This window comes from Athene noctua, chromosome 10, assembly GCF_965140245.1.
Source record: "Athene noctua chromosome 10, bAthNoc1.hap1.1, whole genome shotgun sequence".
Taxonomy (NCBI): Eukaryota; Metazoa; Chordata; class Aves; order Strigiformes; family Strigidae; genus Athene; species Athene noctua.
Window position 1 is genome coordinate 1,235,760 of NC_134046.1, and position 16,698 is coordinate 1,252,457.

Genomic DNA, 16,698 nt, shown 5'->3' on the forward strand with positions numbered 1-16,698 from the left:
ACATCCCCTGGGAGCACACAGCGGCTCTTCTAGATCACCATGAATACATCTACAACAAGAGTTGGCTGGTATAGTTGTACTGGCTAGAAGAGGGTATTTTTTCTAGATGCCTGTTGCAGAGGGGTTGACCTGTGTTTCCTTGCAAGTTCCCTTCAAGCTGCTCTGGCTTTGTGCTTTTCAGAGCAAGGATAAACATCAGATCTCTTTGTTCTCCTAGGGAAATCGCATTGTTCCAAGAGCTGTCCCTGCAGACACATTTGGCTGAGCTGCCTTCCCTAGGTTCAGGCGTGCCACTGTCCTGAAGTGCTTCCATTTGAATGGAATCCATCAGTGTTTTAAACCTCCTATTGTCCCTTATCCAAGAGATGTGACACAACCCTGATAGCAAATGACTGATTGTCCTAAGTAGCCAAGGAGATAGTGTTGCCTCCTGCTCATGAGATTTCATAAGATGTGCATATGCAGATCACTTACCTCATCACACCCCAGTTATATCCTTAACTATACCCATAAATCCCTGCCTGTACTCTACCAGTACAGACATCCTGACGCTGTATCAGTATGGCTGAGTATTCTGTAGGAAGGAAATTAGCAGCACCAGGGTAGGTAAAGTCTTTCGACATCATTAAAACTGTATCTCTCCTAGGGTTTCTTCTTGTAGACCGATAAAATTTTGCTTATGTTAACTGGAATAGAAATAGTGATACAGTCCCAAATACCAACCTTGGGCTAGTCCCAGCCATAAACATCTTCTAAAGCAACCAGAGGTGGGGGAGTCACTGGGTGGTGGTGTCAGGAAGGCATCTCAAAGCTGCCCAGCCTCACTGTCCAGACAGCAGTACTGAGGTGTGGCCTTGGGGCCAGGCAGGGAATGGCCAGTGGAAGCCGTCCTGGTGGCCAGAGCACTCCGGTCAGACTTGCCTGCCTCAGGCACGCTCCCACGGGCTGCCCACATCAGCTGGGGGCAGGAGAGGGGATGGGTTGAAGTGTACTCTACCTGGGGATGCGTTTGTTTCCCCTAGACAGATGCAGTATATTTGCATCCAAAGGAATTCATTATTTTTGCAGTAGCAACCATGTACCATTTTCAGTGTCCCAGGACCCTGAGTAACACCAAACTTGATGAGTACTTCCACGGGGATGAAAGAGACTCTCCTTCTGCGTGACAGACACTTGCTCTCCAGCCAGGAGCTGTCTTCGTTTGGCAGGCGCTCACTTGATGATGGGAGCCTCTGAATCCTCCCATACTAAGTGATGGTAAAAGCAGCTTGCTAGACCTAGAAAATTTAGTGTCAGAAAACAGAATAAAGAAGTCAATGAGGAGCAGAGAACAGGCAAAACACATGGTCAAGACAGTCATTAGGCAGTGACACCGAGATCAGTGATGTACAGAATCAGACCCTCAATTTCTCTGCGCTTTTGTTTCCTCAGTTAAAATTGGGTGTAATCATCCAGGCAAGTGATATAAATTGGGTCTGGAGTCCCTAGATGAAAGTTGCAAGAGAAAGTAAGTTGTTCCTTGAAGTTTTGGTGGGTGAAGAGTGCTTGATGGTTGAAGAGAGCTTTTTAAAAAAAATCTGCCGAGTGATGTACTAGTTGCTCTTTGCTATTCAGCTACAAGTAAATTTTCTCAGCAGCAATCCCTTAAAAGAAAGAAAAGAGGAGGGGAAAAAAAGGAAACAAAATATTGACAACTGGGCTAAATCCAGACACTAAGTGGTAATAGTGTAGTAATCGTTTGCTTCAGTGTTATGTATAGATGGGTGAGGAGAAAATGTGCAAACTGCTATAGATTTGGTAGGCAAGAAAGATTACTGATGTTTTTCAGCCATCTTTCTGACCCGTGATAAAAAGGACTTGCTCTGTATGTTTTCTTTCTTCCTTGATCAAGCTTGAAGCTTGCAGAACGAGGGAATAAAACTTAAATCTTTGGGCTTTTTTTAGAACAGAAAGTTGGTTTAATTTGCTGTAGGTGTCAGCAGGTTAGCTAGTTCACCAGCTGGCAAGATGAGCTTATTTTTATAGTTTTTCAGCATATTTTTTACTTTCAGTTTTCAAAACTGTCTCAGTGAAGTTTCAAATTCAGCTGTCAAATTCCAGAAATCTGCAGTGGCTTAATTTGCTGGGCTAAAGGCATGAGGAGTGATGAGGAAGCAGTAAGTAATTAAATTATTGCAGAGATAACATCCAGCTGACTTAATGGTTAAGCTTTTTCTTCATTTTTTCAATTCTGTGTGAGAGCTAGTCTACAGTATTTGGAGTATTAAAAACTGTATTCCGAGCAGCATTCATAACCTCAGTTTATTAAAAGGAGGTTCAAGTGATCAGCGTTCAGGCAGCCTCCGGCCCTCCGCAAATGATTTCAGCAAGGAGCACCAAGCATCTCAACCCAGGTTGTCCTGAAAAGGCACAGATCATCTCTCTGACATTATTAGCTGCCCACCAGTTTATTAGGACAGAAAGCTTTTTAAAAATTGACTTTTTCTTTCCAGGTTCACTGTGGCCCCATGCATGCAGCACAGGGCTGGAGCTCAGGGAACCCACGGTGGCATTTGGGCTTTGCCTCAGGCTCTGTGTCCAGCCTTGCCTCCGGCATGCTCTGCTGCCATGGATGAGGCTTTTTACCTCTTGTGCTTCAGTTTCGGTGGCAGCGGGACGAAGGGTTGATCCTTGCTTGGGACAGGGTAGTGGATCAGAGGACCTCTCGAGGTCCCGTTCATCTCTGCAGTATGTGACTGCAGCAAGCGTAGCTGCACCCTTTGTAAAGCATTTTGGGTTTTGTGAATGAGGAGTGTTGCACAAAAGCCAGCTGTTGTTATTATTTATGCTGTTCATTTACTGGTCACATTTCTAGGAGCTGGGAAATGGGAGAAAAATCAATCAGCAGTTTCACTTTGTTTATATTTAATGTCACTTTCAGTGTTTGGGGAATGTTGGTTTGTTAAACACTACTCCTTCCTCTAAAACCCCTAGTTTTACACAGTCAGTGGAAACACTGTCTCGTGTTTACACACAGGTGTACATTTCTCTTTTGAAGCATCATTTAAGGGTTCTGACCATCAAAGGTTTGTTTCCTGCTGTGTGTGTTTTCCTGTGGCGTTAGGAGAGAGGGTAAGATCCCCCAGCACTGCTGCACACAGCAACGAGGCTTTTGACATCTTGCTGAGCCCAGAACATTTCTGAGGTGCCCCAGCTCCAGGTCCCTCCAGCTCTGCAGGCAGTTACCAAAGCCCTGCTGCCCCACACTCAGGCAGCAGGGAGGGCACGGGCACGGCGGCTCCAGTGCCCCGAGCCCCGTCCCTGTCTCACAGCTCCAGAGCCGTGTCCCACGGGCACAGGCAGTGCTTCACCCCGCATCCAGCGGCTCTGCGTCACCTCGGAGGTGCCAGGAGGCCCTGATGGTGTGCTGTAGTCCCCACTGGTGTGCTCTAGCCCCCAGCGGTGTGCTCTAGCCCCCGATGGTGTGCTCCAGCCATAGAGCTGACGAAGCTCTTCCCGTCCCCGTTGCAGGCTGTGACAGATGCACCCCTCACATGTGATCCAACAAATGGTGCCTTGTAAGTTGGCAGAAGAGAAACTCAGAAGGAAAGACAAAACATCTTCCCTTCTGCTAGCTCAGACATCAGCTCTGACTCTTTCTTTGCTGGCAGTCGAGGAGTTGGGCCTGGCCTGGCAGTGGTGGGGTTAATAACTGTGGTATTGAAAGTATTTGCTCTTGATATTGCTGAGGCTTTTTAAAAATGGTCAGAAATATGTGGTACTTCTCAGTTTCTGGTGAAGTGCTCCACATAAAACACAGCGTTCCTGCAGCAGAATAACAGCTTGTGGTTTAAATAAATGTTGTTATTTCTGCTCTGCTGTAGGTGTACATGTATGTTTTGGTTCAGTGACTGCCAGATACTGTAAATGAGTATTGATTTCCTTTTCTATTTTAAGCTTTTCTGCAGAAAAGGCATCCCACATGCCTTTAGCTCTCTTTGCCTGTTCCTAAAGTGATTGCAGCCAAGGATTTATCTAACTAAATAGTCTTTTATTGTTACCACTCATCCTTATTTTAGTGGTTGCCCCCCAAGTTGGTCAGGTCAGGTCCCCATTCACCTTTTGGAGTTTAAAGCTTTTACAACTAGTCCTTTTTGAGAGCAAATTAACAAGACAGTGGTTTAAAACTCATGGCAAGTAGTTCCTCACTTACATTAGCGTGAAAGCCCTCACTGCTCTAAGTGAAGCTGCCTTGCTGTTAGAGATGGAAGAACATTTTAGGTCGCGAGCCCACTGTAGCTGAAGTCTTTGGATAGCCAGGTCAGCTCAGTATGGCCGAGAAATAGCACAGACCTGGATTTGGCAACCGTAGCCTGAAGCCTTTATCCATTTGTTAACTTTTAAGTCATCTGTAGGTAAACCATCGCACCTCATCGGAGGTTCAAGTTTGCCGTGTTTCAAAACATGAGTAAACATTTCAGCCTTTAAAGCACATATTGCAGGGATCATTGTCTTAGCAGGATTCCTGTGTCTCACATTTAACCACTTAGATTCAACTTTCTCTCCTACCTCAGGTCTACAGCAAACATGGAATAGTAAATTAATTGGAACATGCTCAAAGCCTTGGCAAATGCTTTGCCTGCGACATTACTGATTTCCCAGAGGAATAGCTGCTGATATTGATTTTGACAGAGCCTGTAAAGCCTCTTGCTGCAGAGATTCCTCTCATAGCTGGGCAGGGCTGAAGTGCAGCTCTGGGATGTGCTGAGATGGAATTATTCATTGGAAATTAATGTGCTTAATCTCAAAGTATGTTAAAATATATGTAAGTGCTTTATGATTAAGAAATCAATCCTTGAGTTTCTGCCTCTGTTCGTGGGATAATGCTACCCTGGCTTTTGGAAAATCACGCAGAAAAAGATTGGGTATTTAGGGACTTGTGTTATCTGTGACATCTGAACTTTTTATGAGTTTGTCAGTTTGTTAAAGATAACCAATTAAGATCTCTGCCAACACAGAGTCCTGCAGACAAAATTGAATCAGAAAGGTAAAAGTGAGGATGGGTAATTGACTCAGTGCAGGAAGTAATCAGGAGTTCCCCATTAGGGGTGGAATTGCCTGGTTACAAACTGCACTGTCTGCTCTAAGTATTTCAGGGAATTGAAGTTATATGTTTTGCTTTAAACTGTTGCCACACAACTGGGAATTGCACAGTCAGTGTTTTATTAAAAAGTAATAATATCATACTATCTTGAGTTCACAGAACAGGTGAAGTGTCGTCCGCTTTCTTGCTCCTACTTATTCACAGCTCACCTCCAAGCTAGCAAAGGTTTGCCCACCTAAGCCCAAAACGCCTGATCAAAGGACTCCAGTTGTGCAGCTTTTATTGCAAGGAATGGCCTGGAAATGCTCTGACCCCCCTGTGCCAGATGTGTGCTCTTCAGCTTCTTCCCTGCACAGGTGCTAGGGTGATGGGCTGAATTCTTCCTTTAATAACTTTTTCAATATTGCTTGTCATGAGCTGTCTGTACCATCCACTCCTTGAAATAACAGCTTGAGACTGGAGGTGATTAGAGCCATGGCTAGAGTCTAAAACATCGACAATCCCATTTTTAAGAACCACTGATTTTGTGGAGAGACTGATCATGAAAATCCCTGGTGAGCTCAGGTTCAGGCCACTAGTGATGTCCAGCTCCTGCATGAGAAATACCCTGTGAAAAAAGTGAAGTCAGAGGAAGTCTGCAGCCTTTTTTTAGAGACCTTTAGGAAACACTACTTAACATTTAGATGTAGTGTCCTCTGCACCACTTTGTGATTTGTCTCAGTCTATAAGCACTTCTTAGCAAACATCTGAAAATAACCGAGCAAGGAAACGTATTGCTAAGGACTTAAAAGTCACCAAGTCCTGGTGTGGACCTAATTGGAGGGATGGCTTTACTAAGTAATTTCCATCATTTGAAACCTGCAGAGGCTCAACTAGAATGCTTCACCTCGATACAGGGCTACTGCTGCCTAATTCCATCTTCTGTCCTATGCAGGAAGGTGAGATTAAATGGTCAAAATGGGGCCAGGATGCCATGCAGGGAGCATTCTTGCATGGCTGGAGCCAATCCCTTAGTGGAGCACACCTTGTTCCTTTCGAGGAGGTCTGCTTGGTCTTTTCGGGTTGAGTTGGGTTTGTCAGGCTACAAACTCAGAGCAGCAGTGAGTAGTGACTTGTCACTGGAACAGGCTCCAGTGTTCTGAATATGCTGAGACTGTAAGTGAACCCAGCAAGAAGGAACTGGTTTTGCACAGCTACTTTGAAACAGAGACATACTTTTATATAAAAACAGGTCTTTCTTCAGTGAACAGGTTTAGTCCTGAACTAGCAAGTAGTGCTGAGTTTGAGTGATAGCGATGTGCAGAAGAAAGCTTCTGGCCCTTTAATTGCTGCTTTCTGAAGCTTTGAAAGGACCTTCCGTCTAATTACACAAGCCTTTCTTTTTTCAAGGCTTTGGCTCACCAGGCAGTGCCTGCATTTTGATTTCAAGAAGAATCTGCTACAGGAGTGGCTGAACGGTAATTTTTGTCCCTTTGGAAATCGTTAGAGGTTCAGTGCAAGTCTGTGAAAGGGAAGGGGGAGGTTTGCAAAAACCGTTCTTGCTCTTACTCTCCATTCGTTGGTTCTCCGTTGAGAATCGTGGTCCTGCAGCCATCTTCCATCTGCAGTGGCTTTGCTTCCAAGTGAAAATGAATTTTTAATAAAATTAACAAGGATCTTATTTTTCCTGATTTCCAGGGTGTTCTGTGCCAGAAACTCTTGTGCTTCTTTGAATATTCTTCCTCCACACCTTATCTAAAAATTTCGGGTGTGATTTCAGATCAGCTTGAATTTTGCAGCTGATGTCTTCTATTTAAATAATGCTTTGCACAGTTTTCTTAGAAAGACACTGACTGCTTTGTGCATTCATCCTCGTGGCTCCCCGTGTGAGATGACCTCCATTTTATCTCTCTTGCAGCCCTTGTACCGAGCAAAGGCTGAAGCAGAGAAAAGTGCAGAACCGGGATGTTCAATTCCAATTCCTGCCGGGCAGGTCAGGGGGCAGCTCTGCCTGGGCTCCCCCCAGGTCATCCCTTCCTCAGCCCTCTGCGTGTGGCAGGGCCCACACCTCGCCTCTTTGGAAACAGAGTCGTAATTCTTCGTTCAAGGATATTCCCGTGCTCCGTGGAAGGGCAGCCCAAGAGGGAAGCGCAGCGCCTGGCCCTGAGCTGCCCGTGTCTCCAGAGCACTCGTCTGCCCTGCAGAGTCAGAGCAGCAGGTCTGGAGGGCAGTTCTGCCGAGGAAAATCCCATCTCTGATATCAAAGTGGAGGAGTGTCTGCCTTAGGCAGTCCCCGTAACCCTAGAATCCCTCCTCCTCGGTCAAGGGGTAGGAAGATCCGGCCCGTGAATTTTAAGCTACACACCACATATTTCCCCTCTGATCTCAGCCTTGTTTCCCCTAAAATATTACTTCAAAGCTTCCTTGAAACAAAATACAGCTGGTCTCAACTGTTAACTTTACAGAGGTTTGTCCAGAGCTATGCACTTTCATGGTTCAGTAACTCCCTCCCTCCCACTCCCACCTGAAGGTTCCTTCATCTCTTTTCCCTGTGTTAGACCACTGGTGAGTTATTCTCGGTGAGGGCTTGCTTTTCGAAGAGCTACAATAAATCAGCATAAGCTGTTTCTCCACATTGTTTTGCGCTGGCTCTAGCTAGATCCTGCTGAACCTTTTTTTTTTTAAATGTATCTACTACCCAGTTCCGTCTCTGCCCCATTGATTTACGGTGTCTACGCTTGCTGGTGGTGTTGAGTAACTTACCCATGTTACCCCTCCTGGAGGTCATGGCAGTTCTCAGCTGCCCTCCTAACTCTGTGCTGATGAAGGACTGTGATTTTGAGATGAATGATGAGACCAGGCTTACAGAGACGTTGCAGGAGAGGTGCTCATGGAAGCAAGCGCAGGTTTTAAGACTGTGTCCTAAGTGTCTCTGATGTTAGACTCTGCTTAAACCAAGAGCAACCCCTTTGGACAGGCTTGCATGGGAACGTCCAAGCCTGAGTAAATGGGGAAAGACAGTAAGAAGCAGTTTGGTGGAGAGGTTTATTTGTTTAATTGCCAGTTCAGGATCAGGAATGAAGCTACTGATTCTACTAGACTAGACCAAACCCCATCAAACACAAATGTGCAGAATCCTAAATCCCTACAAGCTCGATAAAATCAAGCAGAAATTTTGTCGTGTGAGCATAGTGCGCGGTCCTTCGACATACTCTGTGGTGCTTAAAGGTTTTGCAAGGTTAAACTATTGCATTATTGATCTACTTACCTCAGTCCATCTGGAAGAGGAGAATTCCTCCAGATGTGGAGCTCTGCGAGAGATCCATGCTGATGTTATATGGTCTGTGATACTGAGAGAAGGTCAAGAGAGCCTCGACTCCAGGCTGTTGCCATTCTGACTTGCTTTTTCTCCTGAGTTGAGAAAAATAGCTATAGAACTGTTAGTTTGACATAACACTGTTCAGCTTCAATGACAGCTGAAAATAAGAGGTGGCTACCCAGATTATGGACATACATGGCAAAGCTAAGGGCCGATAGAGAAGCTAAGAATGCTTTTCTAAAAAAAACTGAACAAGAAAGCAAGCAAAGCTCTTGGCTGTAATACCTCCTTGAAGCATGGTTTGGAGTTCAGAGCAAAGTCATTGCCTCTTGCACCTTCAGAGGGACATAACTCTGCATGTTTCCTAGAGACGAAGGGCAGCATGAAGGGACACACCTGACTCCACCATAAATATTCCTGTCTACCCGGAGTCACCAGGCTGAACTCTTGGCCAACTGCTTAGGTCACGAGCATGCACAGCATGACAGAAATTGCCATAACTATTTGTAATCCCATGGCCTGAGTTCTGTCAGGATTGCTTCAGGACACAAATCACCTCAGAAAAAAAAAAAAAAAAAAGTGCAAAAGCTGCCTTGAAAAGCAGATACAGCGAGATACCTCTTCCAAACTTCGGATCTTACACCCAAAGCAAGAGCCCTCCAGAGAAAAGGTCACCAATAGTGAACAAAACTGTTCATTCTTCGTTACGTGTTCTTGGAAATGATTAGCTGGGAAATTTAAAAAAAAAAAAAGTCTTTAACCAAATACCAAGGGTAGAAAATTGAAGTGACAGTTAAAACTCAACAAAGTTACAAGCTGCTTAATGCATAATCTTATTATGTGAAAGATAACTAATCTTCATAATCAGCCAGGACCACTAACCCAGCTGACGCCACAGCGCATACCTTTAATCGATTTTCTGTTATAAGATACTTTGGTAGCAGAATATACATGCATGACATCACATTTTTAACAAGTAAAGTGGTCTGTGAGCAGCTGTCCAGTTGCTTGTCAAGAAATGCCACCAGTGAAATGTTTTTGATAAATAAAGGTTAATTGTTTACTGTGGTTCTAAGACTCAGACTGATGCCAGCTGCAAAGGAACTGATAAATACCTCAAACAACACAGCAAAATGTAATACTTCATTTCAGTGAGCCAGTCATTTTTCTGGCAGCCTAACTCAGAGCTTTCCCATCAGTTAATTTTTAAAAATTACCGTAGGATTTTAGTGTCAAGTATTCACAACTGCTCAAGTCAGATGTTCTTTGTTAGAGCTGATCTGGTTCTGGTAACAACATTCATAATACCAAATGAAAAGTATAGTTGCCTGACATGGAATAGCATGGCATTAGCTTAAGTTGCAAGGGCTGGATTCAGGAAATAATTTCTGTGTGTGATTAAATCAGTCCGTACTCAGGACAGAATTTATAAAGCATTTTTTAATTTTCATCTTGTACTTTGTAAGTCCTGCTGACTTTCATGAGTTGAAGAAAGTTTCCTGAGGTTAAGCAAGTACTTAAATATTGTTCTGAAGAGGGATACTTTTGAACGGGGTGAAAGAGATTGCATTTTTCGTATCTGCAGTCATAGGAAGCTTGTCTTCAGTTCTTTGGTCTAGTCCCAGTGTTTTGGGTTATTTTCTGGCAATAAAAGAGCATGAATGGGGTCCTGCAGAAGTGTCTCTGTCCCCAGAGGACTCAAGATGTTAAAAATCATACCATCCACTCACAGCTGTCCTTGCTTAGTTCAGTTTCAACATGATTTGTGTTGAAAATAAAGCAAGAACATGGGTCTTATGCCCAGCGGGACCCACGTCCTGAGCTGTGTTTCTGGCCTGCCAGATTTCATAGCACAGCAGCTTTCTGAGTGGGATTTCAAGGTGTGGTTCTCCTCGTGACAGAACCCTGGTTTAAGGCGGCTCTTGCTCATTTGCGTAAGCCCGGTGCTGCAATTTATCTTCCCCACAATTATTCTCTGCAACGGATTGTGGAGTTGCATCTCTAAACAATTGTCCTGGCACAGCAGAGAGGGCAGAGGTGGCAACGAGTGCCCGGCGATGACGAAAGTGAGAACCTCTAAAACTGGTTCTGCTCTTGCACCTGAAGCTGAATTCCCGTGCAGCAAAGCTGCTCCCACCCAAGAAGTGAAATACTAGAGCTACGGTGAGAAGTGTGGAAGGGTTGCAGAGAGCTAAGGCTTAGATCAGCAGGGACCTCTCCGAGAGGCAGGACAGAAAGACAAGGTGTTCATATGGGTTTGGGCACGCTGCCTTCGCGTTGCAGCCCGGCCTCCACCCCTCGCAGCCTCCCTGGTTCAGGAGAAGGTGTTTACACGTGCCTTGTACCAGCTGCGCCTGTGGCATCGCGTGTGTGGCCTCCTTGGCAACCTGCAGTGCCACACCGCAGGGACTGACGCCAGCCGTGGGTGACCAGCACGGTGGAGGTGTGGGAGCAGGGGCCATCACCTCCTAATGGCAGATGAGTAGCTACAGCCAGGGGTTGATTTGAACAGCAAAGACAAATACTGTCCTGCCCTCTTGTTGTAATAAGTAACCGCATCTGTTTGCCCAGCTGCGGAGTGCCAGGAGGCAGAGACCTGCAGTACGGAAGGTGGAGGAGGTGGTGAAGGCTATGGGAAGGGTGGGGAACTGTGAAAACTAACTGTTGCTTTTGCAAACACCGCTCAGTGCTGGTTTCCTTTAATAACCGTAATTGTCATTGCACTAGTTAGGTGAGAGTGAGCATGTGGATGCTTACTCATGCTCAGCTCACACCTTGGTTTTGTGTGGAGACACACCTGCTGAGCGTGGGGAAATGGTGCTGAGGTGTGATTAGGTGCTCTCTTGAGCAGATGCCAAAGCAATGCTGTTTCAAGATGTTCAGCAATTACAGTTCCACCAACAAAACCCAGCTGAAGCGTCCAAAGAAACATCAGGTCTCCCTGCCTGCAGTTAGAGCCCGGAGTTAGCGGGGGTTCAGGCACAGGCCAGTCCCCAGCAGGGAGCTTTGCAGGCCGGGCACAGGGTTTCCACCTGAGAGGTGAGTTCCCAGGACTTCACCAGTGCAATTGCAAGAGCTGGAGGTGAAGAAATTTCTCCCCAGGATCAATCTGATAGGTGGCCAGTACACAGACCTTGTTTAAACAAAATTCCCATTGAGGTCGCGCACAGAGGCACCGCAGTCCTGCAAAATCTTAAAGCCTGCAGGGTTTCTGTATTAATTTTAAACGACTCTGCAGCAGGCAGTCTCTGATATTCTGTTATTCCAGCCCTTGTGGTAGAAGGAGCAGGCTGCGATTCGAGAGCAGGGCTTTCTCCAAAAATGTTTACAGACAATAAAGAACTTCTGTCAGTCAATCTAATCACTTGTATTGTCATGCCAGCTCGCTAGTGAAAATACGTTGAACCATGTATTTGTTATACTGCCTTCAGGTATTATTTGCCAAATCCAAACTTGTTTTCTAATGGAAAACAGGAGATTAGGTGAAGGAGACAAATCCTTAAATCCTTGCTCAGATGATACACTGACTTCAACTTTCCAAGTTGTTGTGTTTAATGTACGGCCCCTGTGCTTAGACCTGGGGGCTGGTGCTAAAGAGCTGTGTAGATGTGACCTAGTTTTTAGTCAGTAAAGCCACTCTCACTTTTTTTTGAGCTGCTTCTGTTTTGACATAACAGTTGGGAAATTTTACTCCTTGTTTATGACTTTTGATAGGACAAAACTTACAAAAGCGTCTAAGTCTTCTCGACAGCTACTGCCATTAGGGCTCTTAAAGGCACAAACAGTCTCAGGAATTTTATTCAGCATTTTGCAGACAAATAATAACCCAGGTCTCTTCCCTGTGGTTTCCCAAGGCTCGATTCTGCAACGCCTGGCACTTGTGCTAGATGAGAGGAGAGGTTGCAGGAACATCTTGCTTCTCTGAAGCATTGAGGTTTTTTCTTTTCTCACTGGTTTCACAGAAGATGAGGGGTCTGAGCATCTAGCAGGATCCTGTCAGGCAAGGTCATGGTGCTGCATCACTGTGAATGAAAGAGAATTAGGGCTCTGCTGTCAGGGGGGTGAAGTAACAGCAAGAACTTCCTGGCGGAGATCTCTTTGCAGGCTTCCCGTTAGGTTTCATTCACTTGATGCCTTTCAGTGCATGCATTCAAATAATATTTCGCCGAGAAATGAAGGGCTGTGTTCAGTCAGCCAAGATGCACCTCAGTCCCTGTGCCTAGTCAGCAGAAAAAATTACAGGTCCTCTAAAGAGTAACCAAGGGCTTACGTAAGGCACTGAGGAGGGAAGGTCAAGAGCCCGGTAACAGGAGGTGTACGGCAGAGAGATGTAGCTTGGCTGAGCCTGTTGGGTATCAAGGTGATGGGTACACAGGCATTTTCTCTCACATTCCCTTAGTTTCTGCATCCTGTGCATGCAGGGGACTGTGCAAGACAGGTTTGGGGACCTTGATGTCCCTCTAGGTGAAACAGGACCAGGGCTGAGATACCAGAGCGTTATGTGTAGGTGGGGGCAGAAGCACTTGGATGGTGCCTCCAGTTTTCAGGGACACATACAGAGCGATGACTTGCTCGTCCAGCACTGGCCACTGGCTCTGCTGGGCTGCCTGCACCTGGGCGAGGCACAGGGAAAGCCATGATGCCTCTGCCACAGAAAGGTAATATTCTGCAGTGTCTCAATTTCTTCAGTGTTTGGAGATATGATAATAGACCCTGCAGTCTGAAAATCAGACTGTCTGGCAGGTGCATTGATAACTTGACAAATCTATTGGCTGGGGAAGATGACAAAGGAAGAAATGACTGCTCCACAATGATCGTTTTGAAACCTTCAGTGATCCCAAAGAACACTTGCATGGCACAGCAAGTTAAATATCCTACATGACCTCACCTCACCCTTGCTAAATTAGTATTAGACAGATACCAGAGCATCTTTGCATTGCTGCTTTTGTGTTTGCAGTATTCTCTGTAGAATCCTCCTGGTTCTGATGGATGCTCTTTCAAGTTGTCTAGCATGAGCAAATACTTTGAAACAGGTGCTAATCAAAGAGCTAGAGCAGGAGTTTCTACATCATCCAACATATTTTTAAAGTTTAAATGTATTAAGATCAAAGCAGTTTATTGCAGTGAATACAGTGTCTAAAAAGGTATTCAAAACCTCAGTCAAAATAAAGTTGAGGAATTCACTAGCTGTAAACTGCTTTATTTTGTTGTCAGTTCATATAATACTTCACTGTTAATGTACTGAAAATGTCTAACTTGTAGCCTTCAAGCTGTTTTGTGGTTGCTGATGTTGCAATGACAGATGGTACTTTTAAATTAACATGTTATGTTTATGTTGCTAAAGCTGGATTTTAAATAGTCACCTGTCAAATTTAGCAAAACTTCTGTAATAGCATTGCTACTTTTGCTATAGTTCTAGTCTAATTCCATACAAATTTTGCCCAGTAAAAACACTGGGAAGTTTCATTCAACTTCAGTCACTCTCACTTGATGCCATTCCAGTAAAAGTAAAGTATCATTAATAAAACCGGAGTCTTCAAAGGTAAGTATTTGGGTGTCTTACAGAAATGTTTGTTAGACTGGTTTTTTTATGGTCCCTGTCTGTAGTCGTGTGGTGGCTATGTAAGAGTCACTTTAGTCACCACAATGAAGCAGCTGTTTTGGGGAAGAAACTGGAATGGTAAAATTACCAGATACGGGGTCAAAAGATAAAATTCCAAACTCCAACCAAAGTTCTGGACTCTGCTTGAGACCCATCCTTTAGCTGAAATTTTATCTTTAACGCTGCTCCGTAACATCAGACAACGCTGCGAGTTGTAAAGTGAAGGATGATCATTTGTATTTGAAACCATGGAGAGACATCAATCCCCAAAGGGCAGCGCTTAGACTGTAGGAGCAGTGTAGGAGCCTGAAGCCCAACAGTTATCCAGCTCCAGGACTGATGCTGACCCCAGCTGCACGCTGACTCGCAGCAGACCGTGAGGCACAGAAGGAGCAGCGTCCGTCCCCCCAGCAGCTGACTTCTGTCTGCTCTGTCCTGCTGCCACCGGTGAGGACCAGGCTGATGGGAGCTCAGTGGCAATCCCTTCCCTCTGTTCAGCCCCCCTCAGCCATTATATACGTGCTGTGTATTTGCTGAGGTCTGAAATGCTGTTGCTAAATTCAGTATGCTGGTTTTAATTGCAGCTCTGAAGCCCTTGTGGGTTGATTGCCAAGTTAATGATTTTTACCTTGCTGCTCCATTTAGGGCCCTCGTGTTTATCGCTCATGGTGCTGGGGAACACTGCGGCCGCTATGACGACTTGGCCCAGAGGCTGACAGGACTTAACTTGTTTGTTTTTGCCCATGACCATGGTGAGTAACCTAAAACAGTACTTGATTTATAGCAGCTCAGGACTTTACTGAAGTAAATGCCATTAAAGCTACTCAGCAGTGAGAGAGTCAATAAAATATTTACACCTCAGCATAAACGAGAAAGGGATCATCTGTTGCTTTGTAAAGATCTGCATATTGAATCTATAAAAAGCTATCCCTCTTTACCTTGAGTTTTCCTCAGCCTTGCCCTTGGCATTACTGCTGGCGCTGTTCTAACCTCTCTGTAAGGGATTATTTCTCTGTCACCTATCTCTTGTGGGGTGAAGAGTTATTGTGCTCTGTGGAAGTGGAACTAGGAGCCATTTCTGCTGGATTCATGGTCGCTGTCCTAAATGATCCCAGAGGGGAGGCTGAAATGACCGTGTAGCCCCACTGCTCTGATACAACCAGACAGTGCACCCCTGGGACGCGGAGAGGCCTGGAGACAGCGCAGACCTTTCTTTGGACACATCTCCACAGACCAGCAGAGACACCGGGGCTGACTCCGCACCCCTCATCTTTGACAAGGAAGCAGCTTGAGGGTGTGTAAGGCTGTGATAGCACAGCAACACCCCTTCAGCCCCCAGCCCGTAGGTCTGGGCCACGCTGTGCCATGTACACTTACTGTCCAGCCTCTCTGTTTGTCTGCATGGCATGAGGTTCATGAGAAAGGTGACGGAACAGGCTGCACGCTCTTCACCCTGCAGCTGCCGTTAGTGACCACAGGCAATATATACAGCAAGTTACTGAACTCCAGGACACACAAACAACTTGTTCAGAGCTGCCGTGGGCCTACAAGAGACTGCAGTGGCTCACTCTGTGTGCTTAATGTCATGCCTTAGTTCCTCATTCCCTTAGAACTTGATAAAGATTTTAAGAAGTAGAGTTAAAATAACAATATTTGAAACAACAAACCTAGAAGAAACGATAAAAGATTGTATTTATCGCATGGATTTGGTACAGAGAATGCCTCTTCTGTTGATGGAGAAGGGCCTTTGGGGTGAAGGTTTCTGTCAGGCATGTTTTGTGCTTTAGAATGAGACAGTTATTTGCTCTCTTTCTCCTTGAATATCTTTTTGACTAGAGAAGCATAAATATGTCATGTGTTGTTTTTTTTCTATAGACTGATGTTGCTGGATTAATTAGTTCAATTAGTACAAATATGGTTGCTCAGGCCAGTTAACAACTTCATTCTCCCTGTCAAACCTACAGTTTTCTTTGTAAATTCAGTTTGGTTTTCTTCATCAGAAGTGGGGAGAGGGTAGAGAGGAACTTGAAAGCAGAACAATGGAAACACGGTTGTGTTACACAAAGAACTAATCTGACTGAGCCTAGATTCACTGTAACTTAGAAAGACAACATATTTTAGGTTCTGTAAAATAATCTTTGCACCTAAAGAGGTAAACGGTGAGGATAAACTTTATTTGATGGAATACAGGTTACAGCCCGAGCTGGATGCCAGCGAGAGCTGAAGGACATAAACACCTCCATGGCCAAACATGCTCCGATCAGACTGGGAAATTCATAGCTTTCCTCCACCACTTTGTCTCTGCCAAATCACTTCAACAGTGTGTTTCCCCTTTGCAACCCGTCCTTTGGATGTCTTTGGGTAATATTAATTATTCAACTGTGTTAGCAAAATAATTGCTTTCTGTTCCCCATCTCTTACAGTGGCTCTCAGTTGTATGGGCTTGGCAGAGATTTCCCAGCCTGGACAATTGGTCTGGTTCTGGTATTCTCATGGACAAAATTCCCAATATAGTCCCATTATCCATGAGATTATTAATGCAGTTCCACAGCATGGCTAGCATGATTTCCCAAATGAGTTGGGAAGTTACGAGGGCTGTGGGATGCGTGACTTGACTGATTTATATTGTGTCTCTACTTCAGTCAAAAGAAGGAAAAATAATTTCCATTTATATTGCTGAGTCTGTAGGAGCTTAGGCACTGGCTCTAAATCTTG

General features: G+C 45.0%; 1 protein-coding gene across 5 annotated transcripts in view; it reads left to right on the plus strand.

The window, feature by feature from the left end:
- The window catches only part of MGLL (monoglyceride lipase), a 116,914-nt gene that overhangs the window by 61,099 nt on the left and 39,117 nt on the right, over positions 1–16,698 (plus strand). For all 5 annotated transcript variants that reach the window (XM_074914690.1, XM_074914691.1, XM_074914693.1 and 2 more), the window contains one exon: positions 14,629–14,735. In XM_074914690.1, coding sequence (XP_074770791.1) covers positions 14,629–14,735 — 107 coding nt within the window. The remainder of the gene's footprint in view (positions 1–14,628; positions 14,736–16,698) is intronic.